General features: G+C 40.0%; 1 protein-coding gene across 9 annotated transcripts in view; it reads right to left on the bottom strand.

The window, feature by feature from the left end:
- The window catches only part of cadm1a (cell adhesion molecule 1a), a 376,486-nt gene that overhangs the window by 105,030 nt on the left and 252,853 nt on the right, over window positions 1-18,603 (bottom strand). For 7 of the 9 annotated variants that reach the window (XM_044141659.1, XM_044141661.1, XM_044141663.1 and 4 more), the window contains exon 2: window positions 8,528-8,545. The exons of the other annotated variants lie outside the window; for them this stretch is intronic. In XM_044141659.1, coding sequence (XP_043997594.1) covers window positions 8,528-8,545 — 18 coding nt within the window. The remainder of the gene's footprint in view (window positions 1-8,527; window positions 8,546-18,603) is intronic. 9 annotated transcript variants of the gene reach the window in all.

Below are 18,603 nucleotides of genomic sequence, written 5' to 3'. Positions count from 1 at the left end.
CGCTCAAAAAGCTGCGGTTTGTACAAACCCTGCCAGCCTCCATCCTCTCTGGCAGATTATGAAATCTGAAATGAGTCCAAACCTTATTAACAGCATAATTAAACCTGGAGCTCCAAGTATTATCGAAGTGGCCCGCATATGATAACAGAGACACAGAAGCAATTTGAATTGCCCAATTTTTCTTAATCATTTGGAATTATCAATAATATGAATCTCGACTGACTGAATCCAAGCAGCTGATATTTCTGGACGCGTTCAGCTCCAAACACCTGCAGAACGGATAATTCAGAAATCCTTCCAGCATGACTGTCAATAACGGCTGAAGAGAACCAGATCTAATGAAAAATAGAAAGTAGACTCAGACAGCATGTTGAATTTGAAATCACAAGCTGGAATCTCAAGTGTCTGACTCAGATTTCACATTTTTATGGGAATAAACAAAAAGCTTTCTGATTCCAGGTGAATCGTTCATGAATGATCCATTAAAGTGATCGGAGCGAATCAACTGATTCATTCATTTCTCAGTTCAGATGAGGTCAACGCCGGTCGGGTGAAACCTCTCCGCTCTGTGACTCATAAAATGATTCATGGACCAACTGTTTCCATTGATCATGCAACTGCACAAACTGGAAGGACGAAAATAAATGAGCGATTTCAAAAAACATCCGGCTTTTCACTAAAAACGTGGAATTTGTGTATTTCACAAAACCACAACAGTAACACTTTTCTCACGTCACACGAGTCGTGATGAACAACCGGATGTTACTGGAGGAAAAGACACAGAAGACAACAGGAAGTGGTAGGAGGATCATGTTTTTCAGTTACTTCTTAAATATTATATTTTATATTCCCAAACGTATAAAAATATGCCTCTCGCCTGGGACGTAGCTGGAGATAGACACCGGCAACCCTCCCGACCCCATTAGGGACAAAGGTGAACAGAAAATGGATGGATGGATGGATGGATAAAAATATTCTATTTTTTCAACAGAATATCAATAAAGTTTTGTGTGAATTTGTAATGGAAACACAGGAAGTGGGAGACAGGACTGCGCGTCAGGATGTGATTCGTTCACGCTGTTTTATAGCGCCACATCAGGACGTCCACGCCTTAAATAAACAAGTAAACGGTATGTGACTTAATGTCTGGCTGTTAAATATGTTTTATCGCTAGCAAGAGCTAACAACGGGCTAAATTGTAGATCTTTACCTGACTCTTTTATATTCCAGAAAAGGTTTGGAAAATGAAGCAGATTTATCTAAACGTATAAAATGCAAAACTATTCTGTAAATTACCACAGAATAACCAGATATAAAATGTTAAAATAAATCAAATGAAACGCACCTAAGCTTTAGCTGCAATTTTTTTAAAATGTGCCTCTTAATGCCAGGGAGTCTGTCAGTGCTAAAACGTTTCATCTGTATTATGTAAAGCACTTTAACGCAACAAAGCTGCAGAAAGTCGGTGATGAATTTTTTAAGTGCAGTGGATCCAGCTTCACGTTGCCAGTGTGGGTGGTTCTGTGGAGCGACTGTGTCTGAAATGAGCAGCCAGTCATGTGGATATTGTGTCGAGTCAGGCGGCGGTGGCAGCGCGGCGGCGTTTCACCGTCAACCCTGACACTCGCTGGGTGAAGCAGATTTACTCTTCAGGGGCCGCGACAGGCGACAAACAGCGGAGGACAGACGACTTTAGCTCTGCAAGTTTTCCTTCAGCCTCAGCTGGAGCAGCGAGGAAATCCCAGAAAAACTCTGATAACCGAAATCTAACATGGCAAGAATGAGTCAGCAGAAACACCTTTCCACTGAAAGGTTGTTAAAAGATTACACTGAGCATTTGGTTTGGAAATTAACACAAACCTCGTGTTACTTTTGGTTTCTCTATATGGTTAAACCAGCTGCAGTTCAATATGAAAAGGTATATTTTTCTAAGAACAAACCAATTTAGCATTAAAACATAGTTTTATGTTAACTGTTAAAAAATAGTTGTTTAAAAAAGTTGATTCGCCGCCGTCTGATCTTGCAAAAACAAGTACATATTTTCATAAAATATACAATTTCAAGATATAAACATCAAATAGTCATGTAGTGTTTTGTTGTTTTTTTACAAGAGTAGTGCAAATTAAAAACAGTTTTGTCAAATTTTTTGTAGAAACAAAATAAAATAAAAATGCAACAAGCAGAAGAGGAAAACAGTTAACTTGCGTAGGCCTGAAGCAATACGCAATAGATCAATAAATCAGTTGATCGCATGATAAATTAAGACAAACTCAATCATTTCCATGAGAATGTTTTATCATTTTCCTTTTTTCTCGCTTTCTACCAAACAATACACAGCAATATGAGCAGACAAAGTTGATAAAAACACAGAACATCTTTAACAAACAGACTGGAGTCCCATCGTTCGGGTTAAAGAACTGTTCAAACCAATCGGATCGTTCGTCATCGTTCCATTTGGTTAACTGTTCAGCAGTAAAATAAATTAGAAAAAAGACTCTGGCTAGAATGAAATGAAAAATGTTCTTGTTGGAATTACTTTGGTTTTCATTTTGCCCAAAATGGAGGAACTGAAAAACTTCTTCCAGAGAAAAAATATAAATTAAACAATCAGTCACCTGCTGCGACGCTGTTTGGACACCAGGAGGCGCCTGTCAAAGTGCGTTGATTAAATTTAAGGACGTTTATTAAATTTCACAGCCCGCAGGTAGAAATGAGACCTGATGGAATAGGCTGGGGTTTTAAAAGTAATCCATATCTCGATATAATTGATAACAGAAACATTAGTTATTCAGGTATATTTTCTACCGGAGGTGCAACAAAAAGCAGGGCTTTAAAAGCCGAGGAAACAAGACGGATGTTAGTCTGTAGGACGTGTTGGGGGGGATTTCTCTGATATGCTCCATAATAATTAATCATTAAATGGCACAAATATCAAATCAACCTCGTCGCAGGAAATTGCCACATAATTGTGCAGTCAGCCCCGAGTCAAACATGTTGACAGCTTGACGGTTTGGCTCCATGTACTGAGGGGAATCTGAGCAGGCAGACGGATCGAAGCCTAAAACTGGTGCAGGATCCAGCAGACCCTGAGAACACAGGCTGGCCTTCAGATTCAGTTAGAAAGGGCACAAATCTGCAAAATTTCTCTGTGCAGTCACTGCATGCATTTTTAAAATACATTATTAATATCTAATATTATTGACAGACGCAGCCAGAGGAGCAGAATTTGGTGCAGCAGAGAAGCCAAACCGCGGCGGCTTGGTTGGTTCCTCTGGCTAGCAGCTGGTCTTGCTGCTGTTTCTCTGCTGCTGATCATCTTTATGAAGGCAGGTTTGGCTCAGAAACCTTTATACAGGTGGAGGTTTTTACACAAACTGTTACTGAGGAATGGAGGGAACATTCAGGGTGTGGATGATGGTACGATCCCGACTGCAGCTTCCTGCTTTAGGCCAACAGCTGCCCGCCGCCGATGACTAGCATTGGTTTTATCTAAGTGACCAACACAAAGTGTTAAATTTTAAATGTATGACATATATAAAAGAAAAAGGGACGCAGTGCTTTGCTACTAATTGTCAACTCTATGACAACTACATAACGAGGTCAGGAAAAAGTTTTAATGCAAAAAAATAAAAATAAATAAATAGCGAGGGAGAAGGAAGATGCTCAGTTATGCTAGTTTGACTTTGACAACTTTAACATGTAGTTGTCCTGCGTGATGCGTTGCATTTTGGTTCAGTTAACAAAAATGGCAAGGAAAAGAATGGCATTGTGAGCATGCACAAAATCTCTGGATGTAAACAATAACATGTGATGTCTTTATATCATGCCAGTTCACAACAAATATCTTGAGGCATTTTCCAAAAAAAAAAATTGTCCTGGATGTCAAACAGTACTGTAAGCTCAATTAATTATTAAAAGTAGTTTGAAATATTTCCATCTAAGGCAGGGGTGTCAAAGTCAAATGGACGGAGGGCCAAATAAAAAATTTAGCTACAAGCCGAGGGCCGGACTGATCGAATGTTCATTGAGCACTCACTCCTCCTGCACCAGCAGGGGGCGACAATCAATTTTTACAGCAATCCTTCATACCAAGAATGCTTGTAGCGACAGTGGAGAGAAAAAACTCCTCTTTAACAGGAAGCCACCCCTAAAAAAAACTGATGAATTGATGTAGGATTTTATTTGTCTACAAGTTATCATGAACACTTCTTGGCAGCTTTTGCAGCCAGGCTAGAATAAACAGTTATTATGTTTGGGGTGTAATTACTTTTTCACACATTTTTGTTTCTTAATTTCTGAAATCATCTTTGGTAAAGTGCTTTATATATATATATATATACCCATTAAAAAGTGAAACATAGTTAAATGATCTGACACATTAAAAAGTGACAAAAACTAAAAACTTCAGAAATCAAATACTTTTTCAGAGCACTTGATGCAGGAAAGCGTAATTCTTTTTATTAGTTTATTCCTAGTAAATTGAGGACGTGAAAGTTCTCCAACATGAGCTGTGCGTAAAAATCCCCTCTGCTCCCTGTTAAATTTTATTCCAGGCATAACTTTTTTATAGCATGCACTTGACTTACACTTTATTAATTATGCTGTTCTGCTTCCAGCTCCCTTAACACTGTCAAACTCTTTGGCTTTGCGAAAAATATTAACATTTTACTAGATTTTTAAGGAATGCTCAAGATTTAAAATAAAATCTGAAATTATTATTAAATCGAGGCTGGAGAAGTTTAACAGGCTCCGTCTCTCTCATGCTGCTATCACCTGAATAAATCAGTGGACAGCAGTCGGATAACACGTCCCGGTAAAGAAGGAGCCGTGTCCTAAGCTGCCTTTCTATTGATAAACGTAGATTATAATGCGACGGACTAGAGTGAATATTGACATTTCAATAGCAAAAACACGTCCCTGCGGCTGCGCTGTTTCTTGTTGCAGCGAGAGATGACCTTGCTGAATATATCTCTTGGAAAAACACCGATAGGGCTCCAGTAGCTTGGGAAATTGAACCCGTGTTATAAAAGGGGAAGCACACAGGCTGACAAGCAAACACTGTATGCGCGTGATTGATTCAGTCACTTATCTGAGCTGTGCTCCGCGTGCAGCGTGTGTGAGGCTGCGCGCACATGCATGCATGCGTGCCGGGGTGTGTTTAAAGAGCCCGTCTGTCCACACGTGGATAAGGCTCCTTGTGTTTAACCGTGGCGGCGCTCGGCCCACCTCGCCCTCCCTCCCCTCCGTCCTATTGATTGGCACCCAGAACCGACACGTGAGGCACCCGTGCAGAAAGAAAGAAGCCTTTTCTGCAGAAACCAAACAACGGGACCTTTGACTGCACAAAATATTTTTTAGCCTTGAGGTCTTTTCAAAAAATGTTACCTTTCAGCTCGGCAGAAGACCATTTTCAAACACTATCTCTTCTTTTTTTTTTCCCTCTTTGCTAATCAATGTGGCTGCAGCAAGCTTTTATGAGCTGTAGGGCACTATAGGGCAAAATTCAGTTTTCTATTGTTACGCTGCTCTGCTATCAGTTCCCTCAGTAGCTACTTAAAGGGCATATATAATATCACCTTTACGACTAATTAATTTCAGGATTGCACCTGATGAAAATTATAGGTTAGGCTTGCATAAAAGGGCCGAACGCGTAGCAACCGAGGGCGCTTCAGAAGCCGGCCGAAGAGCCGATCAGAGCAGAACAATCCACCCAAGAACCAAGAAGTTGCAGAGAAATCTGCAGCTTGAACTGATGTTTAAAACATTTATATTCATCAGGATCAGGCAAGTGAGAAGGAAGAATGTTGGGAAGTAATATCTGCTCCTCTTCTGACTAGCAGTTTTACTCTAATTTGCACAGGAGACTGTTAGAGTTTTCCTCCCAACAACTGTCCCATAAATACCCTTTATGTTATATTTTCACATTAGTATATTACATCATTAGTGGGATCCACTAGCTAAAAGGCTAGTTCTACAACTCCAACACCACAGCTAACAGAAGCTAATGCTAAAGCGTTACTTCAGTTCAGATTACATCTGCCCTTAAAGAATACAACCCTCAAGCCCCAATTTAATTTTAATATAATGTGCATGTTCTATAATGCCCTTAGATATTGTATTTATTGTGTTCCTTAATGTTTCTTGTTTTAAATTAAGTTATTGGTAAAATTTAAATGAAGTTGTCAGAATGGTGGATGGAAGTTACACATACCATCAGACTTCAGATGAAATCAAACAGCCTTGGCATTCCAGCTTCCCAAGATGCATCTTGTTTCCAATATTTTAGATAAAAAATTGGTGATTTTCTGGAAATAACTCAGAGTTTCGTTCCACAGTGAAATCCACAAAAATGAGGGTCATTCTGCATTAATAATCAATGTCTATTTCCATCGTGTTGCGTGGAAAAATAAAAACCAGTAAATATTGGTTATTGGCCATAAAATTGGTTACAAATATTGGACAAAATTCTTCTATTGGTCCATCCAACATGTAGTCTTTTAGAAAATGTTGTGTTTTTCATTGTACCCACTGACATGGAGAAACAAAGATTAACAAGGACTAAAGATTGTTTCTTTAAGGACCAAGACAGATGTGCTCCCTGTGCATTCCCACTATCACAAAACTTGTCTTATATTTCTAAGACCATCATCTTACAGACTTTACCTAATCAATGTAAACTTTTAATGAACGCTATTATGAACTAACACCATCACCTAAAAGTTTCAGCATTCCTCTAAGCCAAAATAAAACCATCTGGAACATCAATTGATTTCTCTAATTGACTCCTAATTAACTACACAAAACATGTTAAAGTGACTTTAGGGACTAAATATCTCAGGATTAACCATAAACATTAATGACTCTACTAAAAACGGCTTTGCTAATTAATCTAAAGTCCAAAATTCATCAACGCGTTTAAAGCGGGTGGTTCAAACCTCGGAGGCAGTTTGCTGGCAGCGCCATCGTTACTTTCTCTACTCCCTCTGAAGAACTGCAGCCGTTGGCGAAGAGTTCAAAAGGGTAGATTCGAGTCAGATTTGGCTGCTGCCGCGCTCATTTGGCTCCGCCGACGGTTCAGTCAGCAGAACCAGGGATCTGAGATCAACCTGAACGCTGATGAGACGGCTTATTAAAGCCTCCAAATTAGAGGTTTCTTTTAAAAACGCCACCGAAACATGAAAGGAGTTCACTGGTTGTGGGGACAGAAACTGGGCACGGATTTGGCTTCCATGTTGAGGACAGAAGGGCCGGAGACGGGCAGCAAGGCTTCTGATTGGTGGACGCATGGTTGAGATCAGCTGCAGGCCTGGTTTGTGAATTTTGTGAAACACAAAATGATTTTAGCGCTCTTATTTATTGTCCGATTTCTATCGATTGTGGCTTAAATTAAAGCTGAAATGGCGTTCTTGGACAGTGTGCATTCTTCCATAAACAGTTTGGTTTCTTTCAAGTTGCAAAAGAGGACTAAAATAATGTAGGTTTTATACCAGGCAGTTTATTTAATTTTGCAAATTTGCCACTGTATTTTTATCTAATACTCTACAAGCACACAGCTCTGGGAAGGTTCATCCATGGCCTTTCAATTGGGTTGAGGTGTCTAGACTTTGACTGGACCATCACAACAGTTTGATCTTGTCTTTGGAAATTTTGTTTCAGATTTCAGATTCATTTATTTAAATAAAAATAGATACATTACACATTTACAAGTATTAGGGGCAGACTAAAATTTCTTTTGTTTAAATTTACGAGGAAAAAGGCATAATATTAGTAGAATAAAGTTGCAAAAAAGTTGTTTTAATGAGAACAAAGCTTTGATAGTTATTAGCTATAACTTGGTCGAATTTGTAAAGTGTCCGACTGAAGATATCCCGACGTGGAGACTTTGTCAAGATCATTTTGGCACAAATTTGTGATGTGTGTCGATATAAGCGGCTAATATCAACAAAGCATATTATTTTTCAAAAATCATATAAAAATAGAAAATCTTTAATGTTTTAGAAACATTTCCAGTTCCTGAAGTTCCTGAAACTATTGAGTCCAGCTGCTGTTTTGAGCTTTCATAATTCAGCACATTTGAGGCCCCGCCCCCCAATGTACGAGGCCCCGCCCCCCAATGTACGAGGCCCCGCCCCCAGGCCTACAGAGGCAAGATGTTTGGAACTGAAAAGAACCTGAATCTGAAAATTGATCTTTATTTTCAGTTTCAAATCAATTTTTGAGTTTAAAAAATAACTTTTAAACTCAAACTCAAATTTTATGCCTTCAAGTTCTATCAGATGAAAACTGTGATCATATCTCAATACGGCTGAAGTTAAAAGAGCAACGGCTTTAATATCTAAGTTTTAAGGATTAAAGTTTTGCAATTATTTCTATTATGTTTTGATTGGTTTTTTTTCTTGTCTTTTGACACTTTTGGTCTCCCACACCAGAAGGCAACAGGAATCCTGAATTAAACGAGTGAAGGAGAAAAGCTGGAGCGTAGGAATCTGTGGCGAGGAGGAAAGGAGAACATGCAGGAAGGGCTTACCTGGTTCCTGTGCAGCTCCTGAGGTGGAAGGGTCAGGCAGGTGGAAACAGGCAGGGGAGGGGGGAGAAACACAGAACAGAAAGGGAGATTAGCACTGAAACACCTGCTTAAGGTATATTTACACGAACATAGTGGAGCATGCTGGGAAAGAACATGAGAAACAGGAATTGGGTCGATTCCCTCTTAGAGAAGAAACATTAAAGTAATATCAGGGAGCTGCTGGGAACAAAAATAACATTTCAGCTTCAAGAGACAAACATCTGCATTGAGCATCATTCTGAGAAGTCGTTTATCACAGGTGGAAACAGAGCAACCAGCTAAAACTCCAGCAGCATTTTACCAGGAAACGAGCCTTTTGCAGTCAGATGAGGCTCAATTAAGTCGTTACTTCAGTCATCATTTTAGCTAATAGCTTTTATACATAGTTTGGGGGCTTAAAGATGAACGCAGCTCCATTAAACTGAAACAGCGCATTTCCATCAAGTCCCACTAAAAGTTTAAATGTTCTGCTGCTAGGCAACAACTCCAGGACGTCCTCGCTCCGAGCCAAAGAAATCTGCAACACACAACTCCTCTCACAAACAGGATCGTTTCTCAGCTTCTGGGCGGCTTTACTTAGTGGTTTACTGGTTTTAAACAGATGACGTCTGATATTCAGCAGTGTTTTAATGTTTTAATGTAACAAAGAATCGTGTTTTGCTGTTGCATTTCTGCACAGATATGAGGGAAAGGAAAAAAATCTAATATTCATAGTAGAGGAAAATCTCAAATTGTTCAGTTTATAGATTTAATCCAATTTAACTGTTTTCCTTAAATACTTTTCAGTTCATCGTGTTTTTATATAGTTTGATAAAATGTAATACAAACTACAATTCAGTTGATAAGTAAAGAATATTTGTAATTTTTTTTGTTTTCTCAACATATATATTTTTTATTATTTAATTCACCCAAATTGTATTATTTAGTCATATAATCTGATAGTTGTTAGGTAACCTAATTTGTTTTAGATGTATTTTTATTATTTTTTAATATCATCTAATTGTTAAAATTTAACCCATTTTATGTTTTGGTAAATATTCTCGTTAAATGTGTAAAACTATATAATAAAATCAAATCATAAACACAAAAACAACCAAATATTGTTTATTTCCTACACAAAGTTAAAAATGTAAATCTTCTTTCGTGCTCAACATTTATTTAAAATCATGACGTCAACCAGATTCAGCCAGTTCAACCACATCATTTTAAAATGATCTGCAATTTTGTTTTGACCAAATTTAATCAGATAAATAAACCTACAAAACCTCAGTAAAGCACAATAAAATAATGACTATATATTTCTTGAAATCCCTTTAAATGTGGAAACAATTGACATATTTTATGATGTAAAGTATCCAAATCTTCATTTAAAAGCAATAAAATAAGATATTTGACAGCAGAAAATCTAAAACCTGAGAATTAATAAATGACAGAAGCAGATAGCATCGGCGAAATCCCCCTGAGCCGAGGCGTCGGTCCAGCATGGGCGAGCGAGAGAGAGAGAGTTGGCCTTTAGTACAGTCTGGCAGCCATTTAGGCCCTCATCATAGAGGAACAGTCTTCAGCCAAGGAAGCATCAGGATTCCAGCTAAGAGGCAGCTTTTGATTAGAAAACCTATTTCCTCTTCAAGTTTTGCCAAATTTCAATCATGGTGATATTCTAATTACCATTATCCGAAGCAAGAAAGAGATTCAGAGACTGAGTAGGAGTGATGGAGAGGAGGAGGGAGAGGAAGGCTGGCTTTGAAGAAAAATGAAGGATGAGAAAGAAACAAGAAAATCAAATGAAATAATGAGGATAAATTATTATACAGTGATGTGAAAAACTATCAAGCCCCTTAGAAGTGTTTCAGATAATCAAATGGATTTTAATAAAGATAGACTGAGCAAATACAAAGCCCAGTTTTCAAATGACGAATTCATTAGATGCATAGTTAGAGACCAGCATGAGCATGATGTGGAAAAATAATTACAACTATTAGGTACCTTAGCTTAAAAAGAGAGTTTCACTGCCTATACTCAGACATGATTAATGTCTGACTTGGTCCAATACAACCCCAATTCAACCCTGATCTGACCTTTATCCAACCATGATCTGACCTTATTCCAACCTTGATCCAACACTAATCTGACCTTGATCCAACCCTGATTTAACCTTGATCCAACCCTGATCTGACCTTGATCCAACCCTGATCTGACCTTTATCCAACCATGATCTGACCTTATTCCAACCTTGATCCAACCCTGATCTGACCTTTATCCAACCATGATCTGACCTTATTCCAACCTTGATCCAACACTAATCTGACCTTGATCCAACCCTGATTTAACCTTGATCCAACCCTGATCTGACCTTGATCCAACCCTGATCTGACCTTGATCCAACCCTGACCTGGCCTTGATCCAACCCTGACCTGGCCTTGATCCAACCCTGATCTGACCTTGATCCAACCCTGACCTGGCCTTGATCCAACCCTGACCTGGCCTTGATCCAACCCTGACCTGACCAGTCAACCCTGATTTAACCAGTCCAACCCTGATCTGACCTTGATCCAACCCTGATCTGACCTTGATCCAACCCTGATATAACCTTGATCCAACCCTGATCTGACCTTGATCCAACCCTGATTTAACCTTGATCCAACCCTGATCTGACCTTGATCCAACCCTGATCTGACCTTGATCCAACCCTGATCTGACCTTGATCCAACCCTGATCTGACCTTGATCCAACCCTGATTTAACCTTGATCCAACCCTGATCTGACCTTGATCCAACCCTGATCTGACCTTGATCCAACCCTGATCTGACCTTGATCCAACCCTGATCTGACCTTGATCCAACCCTGATCTGACCTTGATCCAACCCTGATTTAACCTTGATCCAACCCTGATCTGACCTTGATCCAACCCTGATCTGACCTTGATCCAACCCTGATTTAACCTTGATCCAACCCTGATCTGACCTTGATCCAACCCTGACCTGATTTTGATTCAAACCTGACCTCACCATGACTCAATCTCTCAAAAGGAAACACATCTTGTCCTGATGTATACACATTCAATAACAGATGAGAAACAGTCTCTAACATCCATCAGTGTGGAAAGAGTTACAGAACCACCTTTAAGGTTTTTGGGCTCCAAAAACCCACTTAGAACTTTATCCATACATGGAACCATGGAGAACCTTCCAGGAGAAGCCGACCCACTAGAACTACTCCAAGATCTCATCAAAGAATCATCCAGGAGGTCCAGAACCTCTAAAGCTCTGCAGGACTCGCTGCCTCAGAAAAGGTCAGAGGTCACTAAATGACAATAAGAAAGAGACTGCGCAATAATGGCCTTCTGGGAGAGGACCAAGGCCAGAACCGCTGCTGACCCAACAGAACACAAAGACCCGACTCACATTTACCAGAAAAAGTTTCAAGTTGTGCATCGTGTTACAGCCGGCGTAGAAGTCATAGCACACTGGAGGAAACTCTGACCTTAATATGAATAAATACACTCCATCTTGGCACGAACAGACAAACTAAGATCTACAGTCTTCTTTAGTTTCGCTCTTGGGGTTACAGCCAATCAGTGCCAAGGAAAATAAATGGTGCTCTTGGATTGGCTGCTTCACAGATTATAATGTGTAGTAGCATTGTGCTGAGGATTTTCAGCTTCCCAAGATGCATTCTCTTTAGATTATTTTAGATATGGTCCAAGAAAAATCTGAGAATTGGGGTGTTTTCCACAAATAATTTGGAGGAAAAATTCATAATTATGACCCACGCCTTCATAATTAGGCATGGGCCCACAGTAACCATTTGGAAACTGTTTTTTGTGTTACCACTGGTTAGTTTGTCTGTTTGAGGACAAATATGTCCCTAAGTCACATCCTTCTCCTCATATGTTAATCTGAAAACTTATTGTCTTTTTATGCCTTTAGATAATAAATCCTCTACCCGCTTTGTGTTTAATAAGTGGCAGAAATTTCAATCCATGCATCCTGAATTCAGTCTGGTGAAATCCCTCGACTTCCCGGCTCTAACGCAGCGCTTATTCTGCTCGACAAAATCTTGATTGAGTTTGACAGCCTTCAGTTTCACCAGAAAAGCTTTTACCAAAGCTCCAGCACTCACCAGAAGAGTAAACTGCTAAGTCTCTCTGCAACGCATCAGTAGTCTCCTGCTTAGGCATTCAAGCATAGTATTCAGAGAGTGGAGTAACAAAGTGCTTCAGAGAGAGCCACCGATTCAACCCGGACCACCCTGGAGTTCAGGTTCACGCGGTGTGATGCGGAGGGTTTGCTGTGGGGAGATTGAGCGGCAACAGGCCAAACATGGAGCAGCCGTCCTCATGTTAAGCAAATGGAGAGCAGGTGAAGAATAACTGCATGGCCGCTCTGCCCCTCGCGGGCCTTGTGGGAGCTTTTTGCTAACCCACCCCGACCCGCAACCTCCAGAGGTGAGGTTAAATGACAAGGACTGCAGAGATGCATTAAACATGAATCATTTGGACACAGAGCCAGGCGCTGGCCCACTCCACAGATGATAGGGACATTAACCAGGGCTTCACCAGGGCCTGAGCTGCATTTAATGAAGGCCTCCACTACACCCAATGTCTCTCTCCACATTTGACTCACAGCCATGAAGGCAAGCAGTTTAAGATAAACACTTCCACTTCTCTGTCTGCCGCTTCGTCTAAATGTAGTTAGCGGTTATAGAGACTGACGTAATCACGACCAAAACAAGGGTCAGCACAGATCAGAAGTGATTTGAGAAACTCTGATCAGAAAGGGTGTTTCCAATTGTTAGAGACAGAACCACGTTTCTATGAAGCCTCAGGGTAGAATCCATTTTAAAGGTTTAAATAGTCATGGTTTCTAAACAAGTAAAGCTTTGCATCATAACTCAGCTACAATTTAAACGTTCTCCGTCATTAAATTGTTCCTGTGAGCTGTGTAGGGTGAGATGGTTTAAATACTTGAGGAATCTGTCATTAAAGGTAACATTATTTGAAGAAAACGATTTACAACAGTTAGCAAGTGGCTATCACATTTAGCCTGTCTGTTGGTGCTATAAATGGCCTGCTGCATCATGGATAATTAGCAATCTGTCAAACGCCAAATGCTACTTTTTGCTGAGTGATTTTACACTTACAGAAACAGGCTATAGCAGGCTACACAGTTAGCATATCACATTGGTCCAATGCATAACTATAAAGGCTCACTCCCACACCAACTAGCCTGGCTAATCAACAGGCTAACTTTGACTTAACTGCAAACCTGTTAAAGTCTGTAAAGGAGCCATAAAACAATAGTTACTAACTGATGCAGTCATGATGCAGCGTTCATGGATAAATGAGAAGTTAGCAACAAACATAACTCCAAATGTTACTAGAATAACAAACATTATTTTACATAATAATGAAGTTTTCTTGAGTAGTAGTCAGTGGTACTATTCAACGCTAACTAAAAATTTAAAAGAACTAACCTTCGAGTACTAATCATAAACAGAACTTCTGCATAAACAGCCTCCACCCTCTTCAAAATAAGAGCATGGATATAAACGGCTAATTACTTGAAAATTGAATGGATGTTAACCAAAACTTCAAAACAAAGTTTACAAAACAGCCAAGTAAATTAGTCCTTTGGAGTTTACCCTGAAACATTTAGGGACGGCTCAGTGTGCTAGATATCTTTCAAAGTTAGCAAAAGCGCTAAACAAAAAATTAGCTCTGCTATTTGCCCATTAGAGCAAGTGTGTCTTGTAGTACTAATGTACTTATCTGATGTTGAAGTTCCTACTTCTGAGTTCTTCCATCACTTTAAAAAATGTTTTAATTCCTTGGTCACTTTTAGCTGTTGTCTCTGATAATCAGCTTTAAACTTTTCTCTGTGGCTGGGTTTCCATTGACCATATATAACTGTGCAAATTACAATTATGAAAATAAATTTGCTTAAACATGGCAATTTAGAAAAAACAACAACATGTTTTTCAGGCGTTTTTGCTCTAGCATGAGGAGGTTGACAGCTGTATCAAAATTAGTCTATTTCACAAAACTGCAATGGAAGTAGAAGTGGTAGCAGGATGATGGTGCGACATGCGTTTTAATGTCTTATCACATCAACAAACGTATTCATGTGGGATTTCGCTTTTCTTATAGAATGGAAACACTGCAATTGTGAAATTGTGTTTTTTCAACATTACTGATACATTCACAAAGTTTTTATTTGCATATTTGTAATAGAAATTCAGCTAAAAGGACTTCAAGCTTCATTTACAAAACATTTCAAAATATGAAAGTAGTAGCTACCTACCGCGATAGCTAAATAGCTAAACAGACGTGCCAAATAAATCTAAAAAAAGAGCTGGAAATGGTGCTGTTTTTTTAATCCCTAAATGTAATTATGGTAGAAAACGAGTGGATAAACCCTACTGATGAGTCAGCTGATTTTTCAACAAAACAGGTGCTTCCAAATTAAACAAACCAGACCTGTTGCCATCTGCATCCATTATGTAAAGCCTGGCGACTCCTTCCTTCAGTGGAAGCACAATAACAAAGACTTCCTTCAACACGCCACACTCCCAAACACGTCATCTTCGGTCGTCGCTCTTGGTTAATGGCCTGGAACGCACAGTCAGTGTCCATCAAAGAGGGACGTACTCGGGATGGATGCACATGCTGACAACCTTCCTCTGCTGCTCCTCCATCTCAAACACACCGTCCCCGTCTCACTCCCTGCAGTCGGTTTAAGTACAGCAAGCAATAACATGTTGATTAAATCTGTGATCAGCTGCCCAAAGGGCATGAAATTGGACATGATGAGTGTGACACATTAAAAACTAATTATCAATCGCAGCGACCCTACTGCCTTTCTTTTAAGGCAGCAGCACGTCGAGTGTGGAAATCGCTGCACTGTTTGCTGCATCGCTGTGAGCTCGAAGGTTACAGCCGTACCTGGATCCCCTTTGGCTTCAAAGCATTGTGATAAAATATTAATCTGTTATTTACGGCCTACAGCGTTTTCTTATTATGTAGCTAACACAGGATCAGGAGACAGGAATGCTGCCAGCAGGGGTTTAAGTAATTAAGGTTCGCCTCTCCTGCACATGTCTCTATTATTATTTTGTCTCTGTGAAATGCAGGAGGCTCAGCCTGACACATGAAGAGCGAGCTGTACGATCCTGTGATATAGAGATCCATTAGCTTCATCTACAACTGCGCAGCGTTTAAAGTTACTGGTTGGAGTTTCAGTCGTCAAAGACTAACAGGTAAAGGCATCCAGCTGCTTCCTGTGCTGAATGGCCACCAAACTACAACACTAAAAGAAGTTTTAAGGTAACTTTCCTGGTTAATCAATATGAACTACTTTTAATATAATAAACTATTAATCTACAATCATAAGTCGATTAATTGTTTGGATCCCTAGCACAAACCAATTTCTGTCTCCCTCTTTAGAACGGTTTTCTTTGAAAAAGTACTAAATGATTGTGACGTGGAAAGAAAGAATAGTTTCTAAAGCTGTCGACAAAGAAAAACCTGAATGCATCTCCGTCCATCCAGTCATCGTCTTCCTGTTATCTCCACCAAGGAACGACACAGAGACCGCTGAAGAAGACACTGAGAGCAACTTTCTTCTTCACAAAATAGAAACAAAAAGTGAGTGGCGTCAGACTTTAGCGGTTGGAGGATTTCTCTTTTGACTTTGGCTAAAGACCATGATGCATTTCTCTCGCTAGCACATTTGTTTGGTTGTATTTACCCAGAATGCCCTGCGCTGCTGTCCACTTTCTGCTTTTGGAGTGGTTTCCGGTCCACTTGGCGTTCTCATATGCATTCGAACTGAACCAGAATTCACTTCAACCGAACCCAGACCGAGGTTTGTAGGTGGCCCAGAGTCCGGTTAGTATTCACGCCACCATAAAACGAACCAGACTTTCCAGGCAAACGGACTGGAGTTGGATTAAAGCAGACTGAGCAGGACTGGTGGAAAGGCAGCCTTTGTTTCCCTCTGGGGTCAGTAAAGTGTTTTGAACTGAATTGAGAACCACCACAGATCCATCTCTGCTACCTTTTAGTCTTGCATTCGTTTTGGCACCTGCTCCCGGTAAAGGGAGACTTCAAGCCGCTGCCAAGTCTCCACATTGCGTCACCAGAAACCTGCTGTGGGACGAAAACTCTGCACTAAAATGATTTCTACTCAGTTATGCAGTGAGCTGGATAGCAGCTGTCATTTGGTGCAACCTTAGAGGCATAAACAGCTTTTTTTCCCCCTTCCCCTCGCCTTGCTTCCTTTCTCTCTCTGCCTCTCTTTGGATGTCGCTCGTCCATCGCCTTCGCCTTTACCTCCGGCTGTCTCTGGGACCTGGTGATTAGAGCGCTGGGTGCTGTCCTGCTGATAAGAGCGAGAAACCTCCGTTTCTCCACCACCAAAGGCTGTGTCCACAGGGAGCCGGGTAAAGAGAAGCCCTGGGTAATGTCCTCCAGCTCCCCAAACCGTAAACCGCCTTGTGCGTCACATCGTTTGAACAGATAGGCCCACATTTTCACGACGGATAAAAGAGGAGAGGAGAGGCCTGGGCTTTAAAAGCCTAGCTTTATGCATGGAGAGCCCTTTTTAGCAGAGAAATTCACCATTCTAGAGTGAGTGTTTACAGTACCATCTGGCAGATTGTGTGCACTAGTATTGAAAATGTAGGACAAAAGCGGTGCTTAAATGAGGATAATCCTCAGTTTATGAGTGCGGCTATTGTCTAGATTTCCATCTAGCTGCCATAAAAAGGAAAATGATAAAGCATCAGGTTAGCCGTAAAAAGAGTCATTTGGAATAATATGAACAGAGCTGAAGAACTGCAGCTTCCCATTGTTTCTGAACCATTGTTACTGAGTGAGTTATTTAAAACCAAGTCTCAAAGCACTCTGCTGCTTTTTTTTATTTTTTATTTTATGTTTTCTTCCTTCTTCCAATTCGAAGCCGAAAAATTTCAGAGTTGAAAACTCGAGGAGGGTGAAAATCTGTCTGTGAAGGACAGATGCTGTGAGTGGAGAGGATTTTATGGCATCTGCTGGTGAAAAGAGAAAGAATTGAGCTAACCTTGAATGAGCCGCTTCGACTGAAAACTGCTCTTGAAAAGATAAAATCCCACAAAAATACGTGATTCCTGCTGGAACTGAACTGGGTTCTGACAAATCTGCACTTCATTACATCCTCAGTGTTTTTGATTTATTCTATAAACTAACAGTTGCGGTAGGTTAAGAAATCTATTTTTATCTTAAATGTAACTTTTTATTTTGCTTCAGATTATCAAACAAATTCTGAAATCTGAGAGAAAATGAGAACCAGTTGGTTTTGTTTGTCCTAATAAACAAAGAACTACTTTTTAGATTTTTTTTTTCAGTCTATATTTGTCAGATAGTAAATGTGTTTGATCTGCAAAATGGGGAGAAATCTAGAAGGACATCGATGAAAAATAGTTTTTCTGAAAAAAACTGTGGAAAATTCAGCTAAAACATTTTGACAGTTTTAAAGGGCCGAGTTATTTTCACAGCTACGATGAGCGTGCCGGCTTCTCATTGGTCAACTTCCTGCCTTTGTCTGGGTCTGATGATGCAGACTGACGTTTTGACCTCTGCAGACTTTTTCGTTTCGCTGTGCGCCGTCACATGTGAGGCCGACTCACATCTAGAGATTTTATTCTGACCTCCAGAAATACAGATCCAAGGGTCCAACTTTATTGGATTTCTGTGAGACACTGCATTGATTTCAAGGTTCTCCTACTTTCTTTAAGTGTCTCTTTAACCCTGCACCTCCATGTCTGTCTGATCTAAAAGTAGTCGACTTTAAACCTGAAAGTTGTGTGTTTCATTTCAACCTCCTCCTGCTTTCAAAGCTGGCCTGAAACGCTTTCAGGTTTGGTTTTTATATTTCTTAACTTCGTATTTCAGCAGTGTTTTGGCGTCATTTAGAGGTTTGAACAACAACTTTAAGTCAAAAGGTTTGTATTTATGAAGAAAAATGTCAGATCTGATGTTTGAAATCTTGTCTAGCCCT

Source organism: Gambusia affinis, linkage group LG15 (assembly GCF_019740435.1).
Source record: "Gambusia affinis linkage group LG15, SWU_Gaff_1.0, whole genome shotgun sequence".
Lineage (NCBI taxonomy): Eukaryota > Metazoa > Chordata > Actinopteri > Cyprinodontiformes > Poeciliidae > Gambusia > Gambusia affinis.
This window is presented reverse-complemented; position numbering and strand designations above follow the sequence as displayed.